Source organism: Bicyclus anynana, chromosome 3, assembly GCF_947172395.1.
Source record: "Bicyclus anynana chromosome 3, ilBicAnyn1.1, whole genome shotgun sequence".
In the NCBI taxonomy this organism is placed as follows: Eukaryota; Metazoa; Arthropoda; class Insecta; order Lepidoptera; family Nymphalidae; genus Bicyclus; species Bicyclus anynana.
In genome coordinates, this window is record NC_069085.1 from 17253964 (window position 1) to 17279716 (window position 25753).

At 35.6% G+C, this 25753-nt stretch overlaps 1 protein-coding gene across 1 annotated transcript; it reads right to left on the minus strand.

Annotated features, from left to right (window-relative positions):
- Positions 1–476: 476 nt before the first annotated feature.
- Positions 477–25644, minus strand: LOC112048901 (cytoplasmic dynein 1 light intermediate chain 2). Its single transcript, XM_024086605.2, has 9 exons — positions 25472–25644; positions 25028–25218; positions 23487–23690; positions 11211–11422; positions 9544–9773; positions 9087–9198; positions 8669–8809; positions 7369–7622; positions 477–6547 (listed from the first exon to the last, which is right to left on the minus strand). Exons 1-8 carry the CDS (start codon positions 25543–25545, stop codon positions 7389–7391), a joined length of 1398 nt encoding a protein of 465 aa, XP_023942373.1. The 5' UTR covers positions 25546–25644; the 3' UTR covers positions 477–6547; positions 7369–7388.
- Positions 25645–25753: the final 109 nt, after the last annotated feature.

Sequence of the window (25753 nt, forward strand, 5' to 3'; positions counted from 1 at the left end):
GACATTTTGATTTTGACAATGGCGTGACAGTTAAAGTGATGTGTAGCGTTTATGTTCGGAAATGGAGCTGCTGTTTTCAAATTATTTGTTATTGTTCATGTAATGTAACTTCATAATTATAATACTTTAAAAATATATAATGAAACAGAGCATATTTAGCTTAATTAATTATCTATTTAGTTAATAGGATGAATTACTTTTATTGTGAAAGATGAAATAGAAAATAAAGATTTTACCATAGATTTAAAAATATCGGTGAATTGTTGACCATAGACTAAACACAGCGTATACAAAGATGGAAAATATATTAGCGTGACCAGCTTTTCAACAAGACAGTCCCGTTTTTGTATCATTAATTTAGAATAAGTTTCTGGAAGACAAGTTTATGCTAAAAACCCTTTAATAAGTTTGTAAATTTGAAAAATGCTTTCGCGTCTATTTGCTCACATTAAAGGTAATAAATAAAATAAACATAATAAACGGATTCCGTGCTAATTTATTTATTTAAAATATCTGATAATAATAATTATAACTTGTACAATAGTCGCCAATAAGCTAAAAATAGTAACTATAGGTTTTGAATTAATCTTAACACTGCCATATCTCTGTATTTACATACAAAGCCGAGTGTGTATGATAAATTAGGGCATACTTTATTTCTATTACAAACATCAGAAGTATTGATGATAATAGAAACAATTACTTTACTATAGTATGGATGAGAATTAAAAGTACTTAATTGTTAAGACGATCATAATAGATCACTTATAGTTATTGAATAGAACCCTCGAGCCCTACAACTTCTACAAGGCTAAGAGCCGTTTATTTCAAGGGCTTCTAATTTTCACCTATAACAAGTATTAAATTAGCATTTAGCAATAGGTATTATATTGAAATAATATTAATATTTTAGGTAATATTTAATTTATTCTATAAAATTCTCGTATCAGTATTATACCAATTTCTAACTTGGCGACTTATTGGAATCTATTAAATATATTCCACTTTGCACATTGTAATATATAATTTTACACTCATTACAAACAATTTATTGAATGTTAATTTATTGAATATTAATTAGGTAATTCAATATTAAAAATCTGTAGGTACTAATTTTGATACACACAACTAAATTAAGTGTAGTTTAGTTTTTAAACGGCAGGCCAAACCATCCGTTACTACAGATAATAATTCATTTTCATTGTCATTAGATGAATTCTATATAACGAAAGCTGATGGCTATGAATATGTATTAAAAGCGCAACAACTAACGAACCTGAACCTAATAATAAATCACTGTGCCTTTCTGGTAACATTAAACAAATAATGAAATAGTATTTTTTCCAAGGTTAATGGATTTACAATTTAAGTGTACTTTTAATGACATTAATTCTTTTTAATAATGCTTTCCCCTTCTTAGGTAAAACGTACTTTGATATTTGTTAATTTAGTTTAGTTTATAAAAGGGAAACATGAATAATATTAGCTAAATATTATTTTACATTTTAAATTTTACTTCGCTTTAGTTAAGTTTTGTTTTCAAGTCCAGTTACAGTATAACTTATTTCCTTTTAAAATTAAAACTAAATGTTAGTATAGGTATATCAATTACAAAGGTTCCAAGGTTTCTAAAAATAATGAAGTATTAGATACTTACTTGAAGTATAAATCGTACGTAAGACAATAATAAATTAATACAATTTTATTATTCGTAATTTGAGGATGATAAGTGGCTAATTCATTTAACAGTGCACTCTAAGGAAATTATTATTTTTGTTCTATTAAAAAATCATATCACAGTAAATAGTCGTATGTATTAAATATGAAATATCTATGTATAAATCGAACTGATGTTTTGACTAGGATAATAAGTAAAAATCTAAATGAGCAAAAGTATGTTGTAGTTATAAAAAATAATTACATTGTCAATTTTTTCATATCTTAATTAAGTCAGTTACCAAAAATGAAGCCACACTATTCAGTATACTATGCGCTATAAAATAACGTAAACGCAAGTTTTTAAAAGAATGCTACGTAAATTAATTTACGTTTAATTTAATTATAACAAAATGGTGATCAACTTGCAAAAGTAGATAACGAATATATATTTTATCGGAATTTAAGTTATGGGTGATAAAATGTCATTCTAATACCTAATAAAATATTTATTTAAACATAGAAGAATTACATTACTTAAACAATACCCAAAGTGTCAATATTAACATATTTAACCAAAATATTCAAAGTCACTATATAAATAAAAGTGTAATAAAGCAACTGCATAAGTGAAATTTCAAGAGATATATATAATATGCACTATAGCCACCTAACACCAATCTCTCACTAGAAAAATATATTTTTATTTATGCTTGCAATTTTTTAGTGTTATCATTTTAATAGCACAGTTGCTAGTTCACGAATTGATTTTTTTTGTTAATTAGCTGTCTTCAATTTCCTTATTATTTAAAGCGTGCTTTCAAGTATTTTTGTAAAACAATAGGGATACCACGCGTCTCGTATTCCTAGGAGAGACGTCCTCAGATATAACTAATAATTACAATTAACGGTTTCTATTTTAATGAATAATGTTAAAAATAAATAAATAGTTAGGTATTTCTAATAAATCTTACGTAGAGAGAAGCTTAACCCATTAAGATAGTCTATTTGTTTAAAATGTTTGTCAATTGGTTATATTTGTAAATCAACGAGCTTTTATATTTCAGAGTCCATTATTTTTTTAAGAGTTATTTATGCTGTGGATTTTTTAGTTTTTATTAAGAACTAGGCTTTCTGTGGCAACTGATAGTATGAAATATATTTTAAGTTTATAGAAAAAAGCTATAACATAATGATAAGTACTCGAAAATAATTTTACATTAATTTAATGGTATAAATATGAATAAGTTAATAGTGACCTTTAGTGCCTGAAATAGAACCACTTTAATTGGTAAGGTGAGCGTTGGGCAATAATTAAATGAAACTCCATATTTTTATTCGATAATTTTACTATAATAATAAGCACCAAACCAGGTTTGGAATGTTCTGTATTGCACCAAATGTGAACATAATCCAATGTTTAAAAATTAAGTCTCCTATACATAATAATTACATCACCTCACAGAGTACGGGTAAAAAAAAGTGTGAAAAAATTATTAATGTATTTGAAAATAAATATATTTAGCTATAACACAACACAAAAAGGTCACCATTACAATTCTAAGATTAAGGTCCGCTCTCCACTAAAACAATCAGGATATACGAGTACTTAACTAATTTAATTGCCAATATTATATTTAATTTGAAATTTCTCAAAAGATATATGATATGCATTAGTGGACAGTGGCCTTCCATTAATGAGTTTTACTTTCGATCGCTATACAATGAACAAAGTTAAGTTTACATTTGATTCATTTGCTTGTAGCTAAACCTGCTTATAAGTTATAAATTAATTTTGATAATAAGTAATTTCTACACCGCAATTGTGAGTTCTAGTATCGTACAATAAAATATGGTTAATTGAGTGTTAAGATATAATGAAATATGGTTATATGTAAATTAATAAAATTTAACCATCGATCTCACAATCTGCTTGTGTAAACTCATATAATAACAATATACGTCATTCGATATTCTAAAAAATACAAATCAACTGACTTTATACAAATCATGCAGGTAAACTTATTTCATTAGTCCAAAAACAGTAATTTAAAGAGTAGATGTGTATTTAACCGTTACAAACAAACATTTATACAAATATAGACTTGTGTTGTGCATAATATCCCCATTTGACTCTCAGTCTTCATAGAAGATCACAATTTAGAATATGAGCAATTTAAATAGAACTGAAAACAAATTGTAAAAATTCGACATGCAATGAAAATATAATAATAGAAATAAGTAGCTGGACAATTTCACAATATTTTTTTTAATAGTGTTATAAAAAAACGAAAAAAAATTAATAGTGTTTTGAATTATATAAATTAAAAATATATAAACATTTATTAATTTCTTTTGATAAATAAATATTGAATATGTAATAAGACAAAAAAAGTAAGATAAAATTCAGAAACTCGATTGATTTTAATAATATATTAATAGTCCGAAATAAACTAAAATCAACATGGTGACCCTATTTAAAGTTAATACTGAAATATTTTCAACGAATCAGTTCTATTTTAAAATACTCATTAATCTCAAGAGGACAGAAAGGTCTCCGCTATATTACGCCATCGATTCACTATTATAGAAAAAATTCAAACATAAGCTAACTAAATAAATACTTAATAATATCATAAAACATATTGTTAAAGTAAAAAAAGAAATATATGTATATTACTGAATAGGAATTTATTACAACTCTCGATTCCGTTTCATGGTATCGCGACCATAGTGTATGTTTTGAAGTACAAAGGACAGTTAATAAAGACTTCCAACATATACACTAAAATATAGAGACAACGAAATTAGTAGCGTAGGGTGGAATATTGGGGCTCTGCATTATAATTATTTGGGGGGCTGAATAGACAAACGGCAAATCCCGGAAAATTTCTTTAGTTTTTCATTAACTCTAACCCCACTCTTTCGTAAAATATTGCTTTTTTTAACTTTTATAATTTCTGAAGTTTTTTGTTTTTTTTTTCCAGAAACTACCAAATTAAGTAATATTGTAGATTACTTTTTACAAATTTTTGCTTTCACACATAAGGGACCCTTATAATCCGGGGGCCCCATATCATTGATACGACAGATATGGCGGTAGCTAAGCCCTTGAGCGAAATATACAAACAGACATGTCTCTGGGCGGCTGTGGCTCCAAAACTCACACTATGGGAACTGTTTGATTCTACAGTAGCACCACGTATAAAAGTTACATTGACGAAATATTAAGCACAGTAAATTAAGTACACTTACTGCTTGTAAATAATATATAATAATATAGTTATTGCTTTATATTTAGATATGAAATTCTTTAAAAAGATCGTAATGCTGGCAATTAGTACTTTATCGACTGCGTGGTACGAGGGGATAGAACGACAAAGGGGAGAGTGAGGAGCGAGATCCATCCTATCTCAGTTCCCTCGGTCATCATACCCCACAACCCCTGGACTTGTAGCCAAGTTATGCATACATTCTCTTTCTACAAACGCAAACGCTTACGTAAATAAATGTACGGTGATGAAATTCGTCGATAAGTTACTTGAAACTTCTATCATCTATCAGGTCATTTTCATATATTTTTCGTTTTCGTAGCGTGATCGTTTATAGAAAGATAATCGATGTGTAATATGGAATAGAGAACCTGTACGGCGCAGATGAGGATCCAGTTTGCTATAATGTGTACAATAAAAATTACATATGCATCAATTTATCTATGTATCTTATATAGGTGGTCATACTGTTACAGTGGGGCCCTAGGCAGGAGAAATAATATTAAGAAAACGACTTTACAGAAAAACTACAAAAAGAAAATGTTTGCAAAGATTGTTTTTCGGATTATAAGGACAAAAAAAAAATCTACTTAGCATGATGCGCGAGCCCATAGGCAATTGCCCTGGCCCCTAACTCCGTCCCTGCAGTAATATATTCCCAGAAGCCTTACCAGGCGATATGTATTAGAACTATACACAGAGGAATTCACTTAGAATGCTGCCATAGACTAAAAAAACAGTACAATATAGGTTTAGCGTTAATTAGTTTTTAATAAGTTATGTAAAAAATGTCTCTTCTCCTTTTTCTTTCCTTAATATTACAATACATTTACCTTTATATAAAGTACATCACACTGCTGTTAGCCTTACCGTAGACATTTTGATAATGCCGACCTTAAGCTGTATTAAGAAAACGATTGTCTATGAATATGGCATACTGAACGTCGGAGTAAAATGAACCTAATGCTTTTAGCATTAAAGTTATTATTTCCGTAATTTTTTTACACATATTTTGATTTGCTAGTGGTGTAAGTATTGTAATAATTTCGAGTTTCAATAGTAGAAGAATTAGTGACATATTGCTATTCTCATAAACAGTTTTCTAATACAGCGGCTGGTAAATCTATAAAACTTACTATAAATTGTCAACAGATGGCGTTGTTGACACAAACCTGTAATCGACCAATCACAATGCAGCGCTCGACTAACCGTGATCGACGTACAAATGATTCTACCAATCTCAATTCGTGATAATACAAGCATTCGGAATATTTAAAAAACTAACGATACATTTAATTGTCAACAGATGGCGTTGTTGACCAATCCGAAACATCGTTTGACGTTTCGTGATTGGCTGACATGCAGTATACAGCGCTCGACCAATCTTGATCGATGCATCGTTTCGCCGTCTAACATGTGGTAGAATCTCAAAGGTGTCGCGATAATACAAGCGTTCGGAATAAATAATACGGGTTCCGTTGCCGCGTGGCCGTGGAGTATGGCGTGACAACACAAAGTACAAGCCAGCAATGTATCATATCATGTGAAGTTCTGCGGATGGTGTCCGCTCTGCGTCCACGTGCCGGGCGATATCGTGAACACCCGTTAAACTAATACACCTGAAAGGAAAGACACATTGCGCTTTAAAAAAAATACGTTTTTGTAGGCAAGAAGTTTGTTGTATTGATTATATTGGCGGTTCAGAAACAAAATTTCAGGAAAAGCCGGCAAAAATGGTCAGCCGTTTACTTTTATTGAAAAAAATTAAATCAGTTATGATTAAAATTCTTATATTGACGAAAGCCGAATATATAGAAAACAAATTTTCTCACTAAAAAAATCATCAAATGTATAGTAATTTTATCTTGAAAAAAGTGTTGCAAAGACAAAATATGTTTTGAAATAGGACTCGAGTTCAGATCTTTAAATAAAACCATTTGATCGCACGGTTACGCAGTCTTGTAGAGTTGCACAATGGGCTAGTTGACACTTTTTTTAAATGGTCTTAAATAGTTCATTATCGTTCTACTACAATGGATTTTTTTTTATATTTTTTGAAATGTGATTACATGAAAATTTTGTTTTAAAATATGTTTTTGTTTTTAAAACGCCTGTCGGCCATGACTGTCTTTATTTTAACTGTTTCATGGCGTCACTATAATAAATCCCATACAAATGAAGCGTTTAACAAAAATATTAGTTAACAATTAGTTCGACGTTTAGTACATCAAGTGTGTTAGTGACGTCATAAACTTTGACGACAGCATTTTTGACATTTGGAAAATTAGTAAAAATACGTGACATATAAATTGAATTTTATACAAAATCCTTAACTCTTATTAATTGATATCGATATATTTCGGACCCTTCTTCCATGAAACTACACGAAATTAATATTGTTTATTTTAAATTTGATATGAGTCAACTACCCCATACTGACCTCACGTAAGTCCCTTGGCGCTAGCACTCGGACGTGTTGAGGTCTATGGGCGGCGGAGCTCGCTTGGCCCGCGTGATTCGTTCGAGTTCTGCGGCTGCGTCTGACCGCGCGGCGGCCGCAGCCGGCGACGCGTCTGGCGTGCGGGTGCCAGGCGAGCCTGGCTTGTTCTTGTACAGTAGCGAGTTGAAGAAGTTGGCCAGTACGCCCTCGTTGCCGGGCGTTCCGGGGCCCATGCTTATCTTCCCGCCTTCCAGCTAAAATGTTATTTAATATGTCAAGTATCAAGACTTATTGTGTTAGGTACAAATTATTTTGTTATTGTTCTGTTTACTTTGAAGTCATTCACAGGATCAGATGGCAGCTCAAAACTGTGTTTTGAGTTTTCTCGAGATTGGAAGTTCTTACAAGAGTTCAATGTCCAACGGCTGACAAATGACAATGCTAGTAGTTATGATCTCTCATTGTAACTGCTGGACAGATTTTAATTCAGAGTCTCGCTTGGAGCGGTGTCGGTATTTTGTCATTCCTCAAAGGGCTTATGCTTAGTTCGCACACGAACGCATCCACACCCACACTTATGAACAGTGTTGAACGCTGTGAGTAGAGCGAGTGTTAGAGCTGACTTAGCTGAAGACTGCTCGTCGTCCGCCGTCAGCTCCGCTCAGCAACAGTCATATATGCATATACATATGTATGTACATTTTTTTTTTCTTGTACGGCCAATCTGCGACCAGTCCTAAGACTATAAACAAATATGTTGCGAGTGTCTTTGTCTTGTGGAGGTAGATCCTCATTAGGAGTCGGCGCTCATTTGGTGCGTCCTGTTTTTCAAATGTCAGGTCGAGTATGCGTTTACGTTTAAGACGCCTCGGACAGTCATCAGTCAAGAGTCTGTTTGTCAAGATATTAGGATGAATAAGGAGTCGCTTCTTGTATTTTTTGGCTGTATGTACATCTATAATATAAAAATGAATCGCAAAATGCGTTGGTAAGCGCATAACTCAACAACGCCTGGACCATTTTGGCCAAATCTTTTTTTTGATTTTTTGTTGAAGTTCTAGGATAGTTTTTACGGCGAGAAAAATTCGAATAAGTGCCGGGAAGACCATAAAAATAGCCCTTTTCTTTTTCCCATACAAATGTTTTCTAACTAAAACATAGTGAATTTGAGCTTTACTGTTATTGTATAAAGTTTATATTAATAATAATTAGAAAACGGGGTAGGGTAGGGGTAGTTGAAAGTTTACATCACGCGGACGAAGTCGCGGGCGTCCGCTAGTATGAATATAAATATACATACCGGTCCGGTGGCTCTGTGCGCGGGCCGCAGCGGCGACTCGGCGCGCGGCGCGGGCGTGCCGGCGTTGAGGGCGGCTAGCTGCCGCTGTAGGAACGCCTGCTCGTCGTCCGCCGTCACCTCCGCTTCTCTGTGAGCGCCGCTCTGAAAAAAAAACAAATTATGATCAATACAACAGGCTAGTTGACACTTTTTTTAAATGGTCTTAAATAGTTCATTACCGTTCTACTAGATAATTTTACACACTACACAAAATCACTAACACGAATATGCAGCGTGACGGTGTTCACGAAAGAGAGAGCGATATTTTCGATTTTACCAATTCTCGACAATGTTTTTTCTATTCACAAGTCATGTTATTAAGATTACATATTATTATTACAGAGAGACATTCCAAGATTTCTAATAATGAAGAACTCACCTTTCTTGTAGCGGGTTGTACGATGACGTCTCTGTAGTAATCATCCGGTTTGCACGTCTGCATGTTTTCATACAATATACTAATTTTCTTCATACTATCCCAACCGGCCGGTCTGCAATCAGAACAAACACAAAATTTCAGTAAATAAATAAAAAATATCCTTATAATTATAGACACTGAACTGAAACTTTGTTAATCAATAGATTAAAGAATATCAGAAGTGGGATTCATCAAATAGCAATAATTGGAAAGCAAATACATAATGTTATTTTGCATTACACAACATATCGCAGTTTTGTCTTCTTGCTGATACCGCAGCATGAGGCCTAGTTAGATAACGGGAAGAAGACGAGGAAGACACCTACATCAGGTGAGGTAATTGTTACAGTTCTTGTCCTTTTTGCCGCTGGTCTAGAACATATATATTTAACGAGAAGAAGAAGACGAAGACACCTACATCAAGACGGCGTCCTTCTCGACGATGAGCGCGGGCGTGCGGAACGGCAGGCCGTATATCCGGTGCGTGAGGTACTTGTACAGCAGGTCGCAGTTCTTGTCCTCCTTGGCGCTGGTGTAGAACAGCGCGGCGCCGTACTGCAGACAGAACCGCCGCACCCACTGCTGCATGAAGTCGAAGTGCTCGTCGCGGTAGTCGTGCTCCTTTTCTAATGTGCTCATGTAGTCAGTCTGCGGAGAACAACGCAATGGGTAATTGCGGGGACAGTCAGCGGGGCGCCGTAACTATGTACGTATATAATACGAGTAGTTGTCGACAAGGTGTACGTCACCGGTCGACAATACGTCGACGCGAGGCGATGTATTAGCGCAAGGCTCAGACTAATTACATGAGGACCAACCTCGCTAGACGTTACTTTTCTGTCAATGTATATGATTAACGATCTAATGCGATTACAAAAACTGTCTCTATAGAATCCAGGTTTTATAGTTGTAATTGTGTTCGTCGGTTAAAGAGCTCCGTAAAAATACCTCTTTGTGTCGTTGAATGATTTAAAAAAATGGTCAATGACTTCGTTAAGTATAAGATAGGTATATAAGCTCGTTGTCCTCTCAATATGGGAGACAATTTTGTTCGTGAATTTGGGTGCGATACTAGTCCTTATGTAATTAGTCTGAGGCGCAAGGTATACCGCTAAGAATTACTCAAAATGCATTGCCTTGCCGCCCACTTTGTTAAGGTCTTAGTTTTAATTGTCATGTGCAACTATACTCTGAAATACTAAAATACTCTTGCCAGCAATAATGCCTGTGAGAACGACTCTAGTGTGAGTACGTTATCCGAAGATCTTTGTCTTTTGAGCTCTACTCAGGAACTAAAGTAAATTACTTGTTTGTTAAAGCTGTATTCTCTTAAGAATCAAATATTTAATGTACTAGTTTTCTTAAGCTATTCGCATGTATTTAGGAATCGAATTGTTCCTGCCAAACGAGTTTTTAGCTCAACGTGACATTGTAGATTTAACAAAATTGTACGTTTGGAAATAAAATACTAAACAATAAAAGTCGCAAACTATGAATTATATCTGACAACTGCGGGATACATTTCATGTAATGCGATACACCAACGTCCATTGAGAACAAAATCTACCGAACGGATGTTGTTTGTGGCTTTCACTGACGCGTAGATTAGGGTCTCAATGACAGATGTTAGCTTCTGCCCATAATTCACATGGCATATATAAAAAGTTTCCAAGTTTTGAGTTGGTTTGACGAAATTCTGATCTTACATTTGAATGATATTTGGTTTACAAATACGTACAATATTTTTAACACTTGCAAAGATCTATTTAATTTCGTAAGGGGATCGATGATTACTGCTAGGTTAACTGACATTCGACAATTCATCTGAAAGGCGATGATAATGTATTTTCAAGATTGGTCTCATGTGTCTAGAGCTTTTAATACCAATAGTATTCGAGTTAAGCCACGAATGATACTATATTATGTAGTTTCATTGACTATGGAGCCTTAAAGTGGCTGTGGCGTGGCTGTCCTGTTAAAAATTTTGGTTGGTTGTCCATCAACCGCATTTTAGTAGCTCTAAGCTCCACAACTTTCTTTTTAAGGAGGAAAGCCTGGTCATGTAGTAGGCTTATGTTGACTAACCTTTGTGGCAACGACAACAATGTCGAGCCCCAGGTTGGTGGTGAGCACGGCGTCGGGCAGCGGGTTGTCGTCGTCATCGTCGTCGAGCTCGTCCGACAGGTTGCGCGACGAGCGCTTCATCGGCGACGACGCCGTCGGCTCCAGTTCGTCGCCCGGCTCCGTGTACCTCTGCCATTTCTGCACTTGCTGCTTTTTACTTTGTAGCCTTTGTTCTGCGGGGGAGGAGGAATTCCTTTAGATTATAATTTAAAACTGTATTCAAGGGTAGGATGGACCCTAATTGAAGGCCTACGTAAGAAGCTCCGAAAGAAAAAGAGAATGCTCCGCATAAGCTGGGCGGCAAAAGTGTCTAACACTAGGGTTCTTGCGCTTCTTCCGACCCCTGCCCTTTCTCTACCCTACCCTTGCCCTTCCTTTATCCTACCCCTAATCTAACCCTACCGTACTCGAGATTTGCACTTAGCAATACATTTCATATATTCAGTTTTATATTCAGTTTTATATCTACCTAAATATAACAAAGTCAACACAATATATAAATTCAAACTATATATTGTTCATTATATAGTTTTTATTCACTTTACATTTACTAGATAGTAAAATAACTCTGAAATGAATACCATTTATATGTGGCAGAGCAAATTGTCATTATACCGAATCAGAATGGAGTGAAAGTTTTCGGATTAGTAATACGGCAAGCAGACGCATCTATTGAAAAGTTGCGCGAGTCTTTATTGCTAATCGATGAGATTTTATTACCATTTTTAATATACCCCGCCTTCCTGTATTCATATCCATCCGTTGAGAATATTTTTATTATGCTTAGTACTCTACAACACTTTAACTGTATTTATAGTATTACAAAGTGTAAATCATTGTAGCATTCCTTTTTTTACCTTTAGTCTACGACCGGCTACTAACTAGTAGATCCGGTCAAGCTTCGCTATGACTTATGTGCACTTCTTCCCTACCCCTACCTGACCACTGTTCTGCGTCTACCCTACCCCTATAGGGGTACAGTATATATACTATAGTATGAAAAATAAAACAACAACAATTAATTAATAATATTAACCTACAATAATTATTCATTATTTTAAAATTAAGTTAAGTCAATTTAAGTTAGTTTTAAGTTTTTTTTTTATTCTTTTAATTGTTTGTATTGTATAATTTTATGTGATTTGTGTGTTTTGAGAATAAACGGCTTATTATTATTATTATTATTATGAAAAATATATGCTGGCCGATACTCAGACGTCCAGGTCCAGCCGTTTCGGAAGAGTTTGGTAACAAATGCCACTACTTGGAAATTTTATATATTAGATTATATTGAAATTTAATAGCTTATGACATCACACTAATGCGAAAGTATGTGCGTAAGTATGTTTGTTCCTCCTACGCGCTGCGGCTACTGAAATTTGGAATGGATATTGATTTTACTCTGAGTTAACACATAGGCTACTTTTCATCCCGGAAATATCCATAGTTCCCGCGGGATTTGTGATAAACTGCAAGCCATAAGGTGCTGATAGACTTAAGCTTTAACTTGTAACAAAACATCGATCATTCGACGTTTTTATATTTGTCGATCTGAACAACGAGCTGAGCCAAGCATAGAGTCAAATATTGCTACCAACATCTTGAGAATTCTAGCGAACGCTCTATTCGATGCTCGCGATGCTCGTCAAAGATATTCCTTGTCGGTCTCTATAATATATAAGCTCCAAGGAAATTTCGATAGAATGCTCGCTTAAATGTTCTCGTATTTTTCTGAGATGTAACATTCGCACGAATGCTCATTACAAGTGAACGCTCAATTCTATCAGCACCTTTATGAACCTGTATGTACACGGTCCTCTATACAATGCAATGCAGCAATGCTGCTGTTACCAGATATAAGCATTACATTAGCATGTACGAGTACCTGCTATGAGCTCAGTTACTGCTCTACTCTACTGTCAAATAAACACGCAAAAACACACGGTAACCTTGAAACAACCCTCTTCGTCGGGGGTTAAAAAACTCAACGCACGGACTTTACGCAAACTGGTGGTATACATACAAATAGAACGCGAGACAGTCACGTCTGTGCATTCAATTATTTGTGTCTGTCTGCATAGCCAGACTTTACAATAAAGGGAATCTGCAAAGTCAACTAACGATTGAGCTGCCGTAACGTAACGAACTGCTTGATCATAATAATCAGACTTCTTCAATGGTCCATAACAGGGCCAGGACTTCATTTTTATAGTCGAGGAGATATAGGGCTTCCGCACACGGGCCACCGGCCACAAGCACAAAACGCCGCTACCTGCATATTTCATATAGTTTTCATACATTCCTATAGTTTGCCGCACACTGTTTACTCCGGTGGTCGCCACACGCTACTCGCGCGATTCTACACCTCTCTTTCTCTTACCTCAGTAAACCTGTTAAGAGTCGACGGCAAAGCACGTAGTCTGTGGTTCAATTAAATAAATATGGATAGGTATAGTATTATTTATATCAGAGACTAGCGGACCCGGTCAAGCTTCGTTTTGACATAAGTGCACTCATTGTCTATCCCTACTCTAGCCTTCTATACCTCTACCCCTACCCTACCCCTACCGCTTGACTCTTAAACGTTTGTATGGGAAATAGAAAAGGGCAGTTTTTAGGGTTTTCCCGGAAATTATTTGATTATTTCTCACCTTTTAAACCTTCCCTATACCTCCACGAACATTTCAAGACCAAGATAAGATAAATCCGTTAAGCCGTTCTCGAGTCGAGCGAGACTAACGAACAGCATATATATATATATATATATATATATATATGTATAAAATGAATTGCTATCTATATCTATATATAGCTATCTATATCTAATGAATCTATATATCTATATATATATATATATATAGATATATAGATTCAGTACCGTCCTGCGATAAGGGATTCAAAAAGTAGCAGAAACCGACCGCAAGTGTCGATCACCGACCACAAGCGCTTCAGCTACTTTTGTGGCCACTTCTTGCTTCTTGTGGCGGCGTTTGTGACTGTGTGGCCCGTGTGCGGCGACACTTAGAGCTTACGCCCACCACGCTGCTGAAATGCGGGCAAAGGATGAAAATGTTTGTAACGCTAGCCATTCACCATCAAATAAGTTCCAGTGCCAGCACTGCTAACGGCAGGACATTAAAACTGATCGTGTGATGTCGCAATGTGCGTGATCATGCAGATTGCGACCAACATCGCAATCAGGGTGGGAAACATCGCCAAAGCTATTTATGCAATTGTGTTCCGATCCGAAAGTTGTGACTGCCAAAATGGAAATTGAACTTGCATCGGTTACTGCCAAGAAATGAGTCGGGTTACGAAATATTCAGTTAATTCTGAGAAATTGTTAATAGCTGTATGAAGCTGGAGAACCTAAGCCAACCGAGCACTATCGAACTGGGACCGCGGGTCAAAATTGAAATTCCTAGTGTTGATCTCGTTGGGTTTATATATTTATACAAAAGCGGCCACACAGTGGAACACCAACAATGTAGAGACACCAACAATTTGGCAAATCAATGGTAATGCTAGCCACTCACCATCCAATAAGTCCATGTGCCTGCAGCGCTAACGGCAGGACATCCGATAAAACTGGTCGTGTGCTTGTCCGAATGTGCGTGACATCATGCAGATCGCGACCAACACACGATCAGTTTTAACGGTTAAATTCAAAAACTAAAAAAATGTATGTGAATGACAGATCCGATCGATAACTTGATCACGTGACCAGCCCCTGTAATGAAGTAGCACGTCGATTCTCTTTCTACATTCGCAAACGCCTCGATAACTAGAAAAAAATATGGGAATGACAGATCTTGATAACGTGACCTGTCGTTAGAAAATGTCATTCCCATAGGTAATTTTTTCTAGTTTCCGAAGCGTTTGCGATCGTAGAAAGAAAATCGACATGCCACTTGGCTACAGGAGGCTAGATAACAAATGTCATTCCCATACATTTTTTAATTTTCGAAGCGTTTTCTATTGTAGAAAGAGAATTGACGTGCCACATGTCTACAGGCCCAGGTCCTCTCGATCCCAAATCCCAAATATTTTGTTAGAATAATTTTTATTTGTAAATGGAGAGGAATTAGTTTAGTAGCTCAAAGTGCCGCCGCACGCGAGGTGACTCGACTAATTAATTCGAGAAAGTGCATTACAATAACATTCTTACACCAATCAAATTCGTAGTGTACCTACCGCTCACCCAATTCAGCTGCCGGTGTGTGTACTTCTCAGACTAATTAGATAAAGACCTGCCTCGCAAGACATTATTTTTCTGTCAAAGTATATGATCAACGATCTTATACGATTATAAACACTGTCTCTACAAAATCGATGTTTCATAGTTTACAATCGTGACTGTCGGATAAAAACCTCTTTCAAAATACCTTTTTGTGTAGTTAAATGAAGTAAAAAACGAACAAAAACTGCTGGTTTAGTATAAGATATGTATGAAATCTAAGCTCGTTTTCCTTAGAAAATGGCAGAAAATTTTGTTCGTGAACTTGGCTGCGATACTAGTCCTTATGTATTTAGTCTGAGGTGTACCTATATCTTTTAATCCATAAATATCTTATACTTAATCTACATATGTTATTAAACAAAGTCCTCTGCGATAAATTCGAATACTACTGAACGAATTGTCATGCGGTTTTCATCAATACATAGCGATTAATGAGGAAGATTCATTATTAATGTTATAGGATAGAGTTTGAGGTCGCACTTTTTGGTGGATCAGCTACAGTCATAGTTTTGTATGTAAAAAAATATGTTATACATAAAAAGGATATTTCTGTAACTGTGTGTACCTATACTTTTTGTAACTTTCAACTATATTGCTTCGTATATTCGATAAATACATCTATACTTATAATAAAACTGTGACAGTTAAGTTCTGTACATTGAAGATATTTTGAAATTTTTTATTGGAAGGCATTATACAATCGATACTGAAGCCAAAAATATTTTTTTTCGATTTCTTCTGTCTGTCTGTCCGTGTTTTTGTTGGCCGGGCATCACGCGGAAACTACTGAATGAATTCAAATGAAACTTGGCACGATTTTAGACTTTAATACGGGGAAAGTTTATATGGAAAGTCCCACATTTTTAAAGTTACAGTTACTAAAAATTGTCCATAAACCATAAAAAATATACGAAATGTAATGTGATTCAAAAAAAATTTAAAATTCAACCCCTAAAGTAGTGAAATAGGGGTTGAAAGTTTACAAAGATTTCCACGCGGACGTAGTCGCGGGCGTCCGCTAGTCATAAATACGAGTACATTCTCAAAAGAAAAATTCTCCTCTTCCTCTTTGTATAAAAAGAAATTTGTTTCGTAGTGTCTCTGCACTTGACACCAAGTATCCGACGACACTGCGTTTGTAGAGTTGGAAAGTTTCGAGTTTATCTTTTGTATTCTTTCTTCCATTTAGTAATTTTATCGTTTGACTACTATTTAATTAATAAAGTGTTCATCATCATCATCATCATCATCATCATCCTACATATAAATAACATTGATTTTATTTTTATAATACTATTAGGTATATAGTTCAGCAAAAAGCATTAATAGCCTTAATGGCTTATTGAAAAAAACAAAAAACTGAAATCCGATATGCCGCGAGTTCGAGACTCAACCCTCCGTGACGACAAACTGAACTTCTAAAGAATTATGTACTCGTAGAAACCTATTCAAATTAATAAAATTTAAATGTTTGTTTGTCGTTTTTAGACACGCGACAAAATAACGTTGACAGACAAACATAACTGCTTAGGAGCATACGGATTCAATACAAACCCATCTTTATTCGAAGACGGTTAAAAAAGATTGTATCAAAAGCCATAAAGGCCGGAAACGGTGCAAATAGAACAAATGATAGTGTAGCTCGCACGAGATTTATTTTAGACCTTTCGCTAAAGGTGACGACCGACTAAGATACTTGCAGATCGTTGGAAATGATTCACAAAACGCGAAGCTACGCAGCAGACACGAGTTATTACACTGTGACACATAGTAGCAAATATAAGAGATTGTACAATATATTATTACTAGCTGACGCCGAGGGGTTTCACCCGCGTGGTTCCTGTTCCCGTAGGAATACGGGGATAATATATAGCCTAAAGCCTTCCTCGATAAATGGGCTATCCAACACAAAGAATTTTTCAAATCGGACCAGTAGTTCCTGAGATTAGCGCGTTCAATCAATCAAACAAACAAACAAACTCTTCAGCTTTATAATATTAGTATAGATAAAAATACTTGCTGAAGCGGCAACATTCTGCTATGATCACTTTCATACTAAAATCATGATTAAAATGGGGTGTATATCAGAAAGGTAAACCTATCTATACTAACATTATAAAGAGGAAAACTTTGTTTGTATGTTTGTTTGTTTGTTTGATTGTAATGAATAGGCTCAAAAACTACTGGACCGATTTTAAAAATTCTTTCACCATTCGAAAGCTAAATTATCCACAAGTAACATAGGCTAAATTTTATTTTGGAAAAAAATAGGGTTCCGTAAGATATTTGGGTTTTTCGGACACAAGGTGTAAAAAATCAACCAGAAAAGTAGGGTAGGGGTAGGTAGGAGTAGGGTAGGGGTAGGGGTAGGCTAGGGCAATATAGTGGCAAGTTTACATCGAGTTTCACGCGGACGAAGTCGCGGGCGTCGGCTAGTCAAATATACAAAAGTAATTCATTAAAATCGGTAGAGCAGTTTTGGACACAGACACTTTTGTTTCGGAGATTCTTAATTTGTAGACTCTTCATTTCACAAACAAGATTACATAACATCAAGGAACAATAAGAAAACATAATAGAATGAACAAAGGCGGTCTTATCGTTAATAAGGATCTCTAAAAGACATTGTAAGAATCTTAGGGAATTTCAGTTAAATTGCGAGGTATTTTTTTTCATACAGAAGTGTAGTTTTTTTAAAAGAACATTTGCTGTATTTTAGTTGGTTCAGCCTTGGTATTTTAAAACAATCTCAATGTGAAAATCCTAATGTAGAATGGAAAGTTTTCTCATTTTAGAGGATTCCGGACCTTATAGGACAAAACTGAAGCCTCAAAGGATTCCTTCCTTGTCTATTTGTCAAGAACCTTTATGTTAGGAAAATATCGCATTAAAAATAAAATTAACATACATATTATGTAATCCCGAGCTGAATTCAAAAGTTTTTTATGGGTGCAATTTTTAAAAAAGTTTATGTGGCACTATTTTGACACTCTGCAAATAAAATCTATGGAAAACATTGAAAAATATCCTTTAAACTTATTCGCAGTTGGTAATAATAAACAGTAGCAGTGCATTGTTCTACTGGGACCGAACGATTATCACTGACAGGTATATTGTAGCCAATAGACCTGATATAGTGCTAATCGATCGGTCAGTGCGTCGTGCAATAATTGTTGATATTACTGTTCCACATGACGATAATCTGGTTAAAGCCGAAAAGGAAAAAGTATCAAAATACTTGGACCTTGCTCACGAGATTACCGCCATGTGGAATGTTGAGTCAACTATTATTGTTCCGATAGTTGTTTCAGTCAATGGTCTTATAGCGAAAAGCTTCGACCAACACCTTAAGAAGCTTTCGCTTAACTGTTGGATCAAGAGTCGGATACAAAAGGCAGTGATTCTTGAGACGGCGCGTATTGTGAGGAGGTTCCTCACTCTGGAGCCCTGACCACCGGTTGCTTGGGCACTCAAATGTCCCGCAGCGGGAGGGTGAAATTTTTTTTTTTATAAATTTTTAATAATGTTTTGTATATTATACTTATATATTTATATATTGTTAAAAATTTTTAAAAAAAAGAAGTAATAAATAAATGAGAGACAACAGTAATGATACTTATTTTCATATATTAGTAAGAACCCTCAGAGCGCGAAACCAACTCGCACTCGGCTGGTTTTTAATTATTTTGAAGTTGTGAGATAAAACAGGTGAAGCACGCAGGTGTACTATACAAAAAGACTTCACAGTTGTACAAGCGTTTCTAGGAAATTACGAGTCGAATGTCAAATTCCACGTTTCATTAATCAAGGTTAAATAAACAGATGTCCCTACGAACCTATTTATTATAATATCACTAGCAGATATCCTGCGATTTCAGTCGCGTAGTTCCCATTTACGTCGGAATACGGGGATAAAATATGGCCTACGAGTATGTTAATCGGTGTAGATGTAGCTTTATATTGGTAAAAGAATTTCAAAATCGGTTTAGTATATACAGACATTATTACTACGTCAACTTTACCTCGTTATTATATACTAGCATACGCTACGCAGTTTCACCCGCGTAGTTCCCGTTTCCGTAGGAATATGGGGATAAAATATGGCCTATAGCACCTGCAGCGCCAGCCCGTAGTAAATTTTAAAATGGAGCGAGATCCAATTATGGCGCCTCTTCTGTTTATTCCTAATAATATGTAGAGACCCAAGTTTACCAAATTATGAGTGTAAAGTAAGAATGGAACGCGAAGATCCCGACCATACTCTGGGGTGACCAATTGAATATCAGGCGCAGTAACGAAGAATGATTATCATTCTGGCGCTCTTTAGGATTTGGCGCCTGGAGCGACTGCTCCTACACCTGGGGATAAACTAGCTTCCAAACAGTGAAAGAATTTTTCAAATCGGTTCAGTACTTTCAGAGCCTATTCAATGTAAAAAAAAACAAAACAAACAATCATAATATATTTCTTCTTTATAATATTAATATAGAAGTAAATATTAGTAAAAGAAACAGAAGCCAAACTTTGTTATGACGTGCAAATATAGGTATTTATGTTAATTTTATTGCAAAGTAAGCATTACAGGGCGCGAAATCAAGAGCGAAAAAAGGTAATCGAATAAGTTGCCTCTGTTCTGTCAACAACGCAAATTAGGTATCACGCATATTATGTTGCTTTATAGGCGTAAAAAGTTAGCAACCATTTGTGGCTTCACTTTATACGGGGTAAAGTATTACTTTCACACCTGAAAATGAGGGGTGACGTAAAGTATTACTTTCAGCCCTGAAAACCATTGGTAATGTCGACAAACAAGGTAAACTCACTCAGGTATACGGCATTCGAATTATGTAGAAATATAATTTAAAAAAAAATACCGTTGATATAGCATAGCATGCTAAGTAGCATTTAGTAGTTTGAGTTTGACACTAGCTGGGAATCTAACCGCTCCTTTACACAGTACAAAAAAAAAAATCTACGAATAGTCGAGGCATTTATACTAATACTAGCGGACGCCCGCGACTTCGTCCACCTTTAGACCTCCTTAATCCGGCCCTGTCGCAAAATCCATTCTTAGCGGACGTCTACTATTTATAAACTACCTCCCTGTCAAATTTCATCTTTGTAGGTCAAGCGGTTTTCGAGATTTCGTGATGACCTTACGCATTTGTAGTATATTATAAGATTATACAGAGGAAATATTTGATTGTTTGTTTGCATTGAATAGGCTCAGAAACTACTGCACTGATTTCTTTGAAGTCCCCGTTGCCGTAGAAGTACGGGGATAAACTTTTATTCCCGTATTTCGTATTTATTACAAAAAATAACATTATAAAACAAAACAATAAATAAGAATAAACGCAAGGGAAGCCTATATGCCTAAATATACATATAAATTAAATTTGTATGGAAAAAGCACAAAATCGAATTACACGAAAAAAAATATCCCACAATAGAAGCGAGGAAATGTCGTGTCATAGTATAAACGGAGCGTAAAACCAGTTCTAGAGTTAAACGCATTCATTGATTAAGTATTACGACAATGACGTCACGCGTGAGTCACGTCGAGAAATAAACATTACGAACACTTGCCAAGTTGTGATTTCAAAGTAACGGAAGGTCGAGCTTAAAGCTTCCGTTTGCGGAAAATCCTTCTATCAATAATCTCTGCTTGAGATACCTGTACTGTATTTATCTATATTATCATATCTAATAATATAACTAATAATAAGTATATTAATTATACAGGTTTCCTCACGCGACTTTTCTCTCAGAAAAGTATATTAATATACTAATTACTTTTTTTTTATTTTATTCTTTACAAGTTAGCCCTTGACTACAATCTCATCTTATGGTAAGTGATGATGCAGTCTAAGATGGAAGCGGGCTAACTTGTTAGGAGGAGGATGAAAATCCACACCCCTTTCGGTTTCTACACGGCATCGTACCGTAAAGTTTGTGACCTTCGATTCGAAGGCCGTAAATTTTAATCCGATCCGGGATATGCATGTGCTTTTTAAGAAATTATAATTATACATCATTTGTCTCAAACGGTAAATGGAAAAACATCGTGAGGAAACCTGCATACCTGAGATATTCTAAATTCTCTACGTGTGTCTTCTCTAAGTCTGCCAATCCGCATTGGGCCACCGTGGTGGAGGAGGATTAAGGCCTCAAACTCGTGCCTAATAGTGAGTCGAATATGGGTTGTTGATGATAACAGTTTGTAAGGTTGTAGGGGGTAGGAAGTAATCTACAACTTACAGAACCGATTTTGAAATATCTTACTATTTAATAGTAAGCCATGTTCTTTGCGAGTGTCTTATGTTATATTTTATTCTCGTATTCCCATAGGTTGGGAACTGTGTGTGTGTCCATACTGTGTGTGTGGCAAAGGCTTGTCACCTAGCATTCGTTACGTACGCGCGAAATTTGTTCCGTGCGGAAAAAAACATACATGTGCATCGTTTAATTTATTTTATATTTATTTCATGCATTCGGTTGTCCGAACACGGAAAACGGATTCGGAAAACGAATACGGAGTATGTATGCTACCGCGCTTAGACTGCACTTTATAATGATAAAAAGTAACTGGAATCCAATTAGGATGCGACATTGAGTTGAGTCGAGCAATCAATTAATGCTATCACGACACCGCCATGCGCCGCCCGTGCATGACATTACGATGATAACACCTTCGCTCCAATAATAATAGACAGTAAGTAATTATTGTTTGTTTTGCTTTTGTTTTATAAAGGCCAGAGGCGTAACTATAACATCTGGGGCCCGTGGCAAATTTTGACGACGACAACGACGACGGTGAAAAATTTTGGTATGCGGGGTGGATTTACAAAACGCAGGTTCGATCCCCGGCTGGTCCGATTGAGATTTTCTCAATTGGTCCAGGTCTGGCTACTCGCACTGCCGCGATGTCGCCCTGTCTGCCCATACACTAATCGCGAAAATAATCGGGACGATCCGTAGTCTTTTGACTAAATGAAATGATATGTCTAAGTTTCCAATTAGGGAAAGCAGTGATGAAAAACTTACACTAATCTATAAATACTATAAAAGTTCTCCGCCTCGTCTGTCTGTTCCCGATTAATTCAAAGACTACAGAAAGGATTTTCATAAAGTTTCTATCAATAGAATGATTCATAAGGAAAGTGTTGAGATAGGTATAATTCATGAAGGTTTTGTCTATTAAGGCAAATGGAATTATTTGAATGATTGGAATATGGCGGTCATTGTTATAAGAGTCAGAAAAAGGCTTTCATAGAAAACTCCTAATTTGTTAGAGATATAACAAAAACATTGATAAATGGTAGAATAATCCTTTCTTCTTGATCTACAAAAAAGGTACGACTTGGCATATATCTCATTTTTGAGGATAACTTACTAAACCCACTTAATCTAATGCCTAGTTCGGACTACTTTAGTATTTTAGAGTACGAAAGATTTTTGGATTTACCGCCCAAAAATCATTCATACTCTACTATAAAATACTAAAGTAGTCCGAACTATGCCTAAGCTACCAGACACTGTGGACTCAATAGACACATGTTCAATCTTAAACTTAAGGACATAGATTTGTGCAGACTCTGCCTAGAGGCAGAGGAAACACCTATGCACATCTTATGCAATTACCCAGCTCTAATACATAAACGCATCCTGCACTTAGGGCATTACACAGTGGACCCAGAGGAGGTGAAACACATCCCAGCCAAGAAATTGCTGCTGTACCTGGCAGTAACCAGTATTGGAGGGGAAATCCAGTCAGAGGCTATCACAATGAAGTGAAGCCTCTTGTAAATATTATGTAATAGACGACCTGTAGGCCTAGCATGCAACCATCGACATATCTTGTGTTAAGAAATAGACAAATCTCGACCCAAGGCTGCTGAGTTGTTAGTAGAGAAATAAATGCATTTTTTTTTCTTTCTATATATTATGTAGTGTGCAAAGTGTGCATTGGCTTGAGTATTTAACAATAAACTCACCAGGTGTGAGATCCAATTTGTCTATGTGGTCGCCGAGCACGGAGGCCCAGCTCTGTAGCTGGTCGAGCACACCCCATGGTGTGGTCATGGCCACCGTGAGGATGACCAGCGTGTGGGGGAATGTTTCTTCACTCAACGCAAACTTGAGCAGGTTTGTGTGCCCTGGATCCCCGTCTAGGACCCATACACTAAGTCTCGTGTGGTCTGAAAGTAAGCATTGTGTTAGATTGGCTAACTTATAAAACTAATTCCCTCTATGCTATATAGGTGGGTAAGATCTTATAATCTTTATGCCTATGACTTTGTGCATGTAAAAAAAGTTATCTGGATTTTTCTGGCATAAAAAGGACCCTACATGTTGCACAATAACCTCCTCTATCTACCAAAACAAAGTTCCATTAAAATTGGTTTAGCTGTTCCAAAGAGTAGTCTGGATAAAATAATAATTTAAAAAAAGTTATTTGTATAATGTAAATAACTATAAGCATTAGAGAAAAATTATTACTTTTAATTCTCTCTATACACTTCAATTTTATTTATATATGTATTGATAGATATGACAAATATACCCTTTCCCCCAACTAATCGTACAGACTGTTAGGATTAGGAGTGGGTATGAGGATAGCCCAAGTCCTACGAAGCTTGAACCCAGGACCTTAGTGTTTAGGCTGGTCCCATGAGGCTTTCATCCATACTAATAATATAAATATGAAAGTTTGTGTGTCCGTTGGTTTGTCTGATTTTCACAGCAAAATGGAGCGACAAATTGAAGTGAATTTTTAAGTAGGGATAAGTAGGTAGGGGAACAAGAAGAGTCAAAGCGAAGCTTGACTGGGTCCGCTTATATGGAATACATCCAAATATAAGGTAATTTTACAAAAATAACCAGTATATATATATAACTATTGTCTAAATGACTAGAAATACACCATAAAGTGAAGGTGCAGATACATTGCTTCATGCCATACATGTATACTGTAGTGTGACAAGTTTTAATTTTTTTATAGACTTAAACCAGGCAAACAATAAAATAATGAAATGAGTGAACTCAGACATTGGTAAAATCACTGTCAGTGAATTTGTTCACTTTTAGATTTAACAATATCAATCAAATGACTAATATTACAAATACAAATACTTTTCCTATTAGAATCTTATAAATCATTTACTTAGTTGATACATTGTGTATTGTGAAAGTGAAACAGTAAAGATTATCCTCTACAACCTCACAAACTTTACCTCTTTATAATATTAACATAGATAGTATAGATAGGTAACAGTTTTCGTTTGTTTTATATAAACACTGCATGAAACTATAAATATTTTCAAAAATTTGGCTCAAGTTGGCGACAATTGGCAACAATCACAAATTTTATGTTTAAGCATCGTTATGTTTAATGTTTAAGTACTCTGATAGAATAAATATATCAAAGCCAATCTTTTAGTAAAATATTTGGAAACTGTAACTAAATGTAGATATATGAAAGGCAACAAAAAGTACACATTCTATTGTTGTAGTGTGTAATTAGTGTGGGACTCACCATCACGGTACTCATCTCTAACATCTATATAAGCATATTCGAGTGCCGACCCCTTCTTGGGGTCCTCCACGCCTTGCAGTTTGGCTACAAGTGTGGTTTTGCCAGTCTCATTGTCACCCAATACCAGCACATTCTTGTTGGAAGGCAATTTTGTGTTCCCCTGATTCTGTACTTCTTCTAATATAGCGGACCTGCAACAACATTCGAGTCAGGAGAAAGATTTCGCGTCAAACGTTTCACAGAACACTCTCCCTTCATACCGAGTGAAATGACTCTAGCATAGCTGTAACACATATTCCACGGCTTCTTTACAAACAAAGGTAACTCGTCGCAGCTAGGTCACATAATTCTCAGGTACAATTCTTTGACATCACGTAGGTGTGACACATTGGATACCCTATATGGATGCTGCATGTAACTCGTAAATTAACAGTGAACAATTACCACAAATTGTCCTTCCCGTCGCCGTTTTCTTTCTTTTTAGATTTAAGCCCATTTGCTTGGCCGTTTGTCTCCATTCTTCAGATATGATAGAAGATAACAACGGCACAAGAGGCTTTTCTTTCGTTTTCGTTTCGGCTGTTCATACGTCACTCTCGTAGACAGAACACAGAGACAGACTAAAAAACTCGTGGATTTACAATTACTGCTAGTTGCCATATAAAATTTTTCGTTTCTACCATTTCTACCAAATTGTACAATGTTTTTATAAGTGGTCAGTGAGTG

Bases quoted from the DNA above. Each gene is read 5' to 3' on its own strand.
- LOC112048901 (XM_024086605.2), bottom strand. From the start codon at position 25,545: ATGGAGACAAACGGCCAAGCAAATGGGCTTAAATCTAAAAAGAAAGAA. The intron at 23,691-25,027 runs GTGAGTCCCACA...GCTTACTTTCAG, and splicing joins TAGAGATGAGTACCGTGATG to ACCACACGAGACTTAGTGTA. The intron at 9,199-9,543 runs GTAGGTGTCTTC...TTCTGATTGCAG, and splicing joins GAGAAGGACGCCGTCTTGAT to ACCGGCCGGTTGGGATAGTA.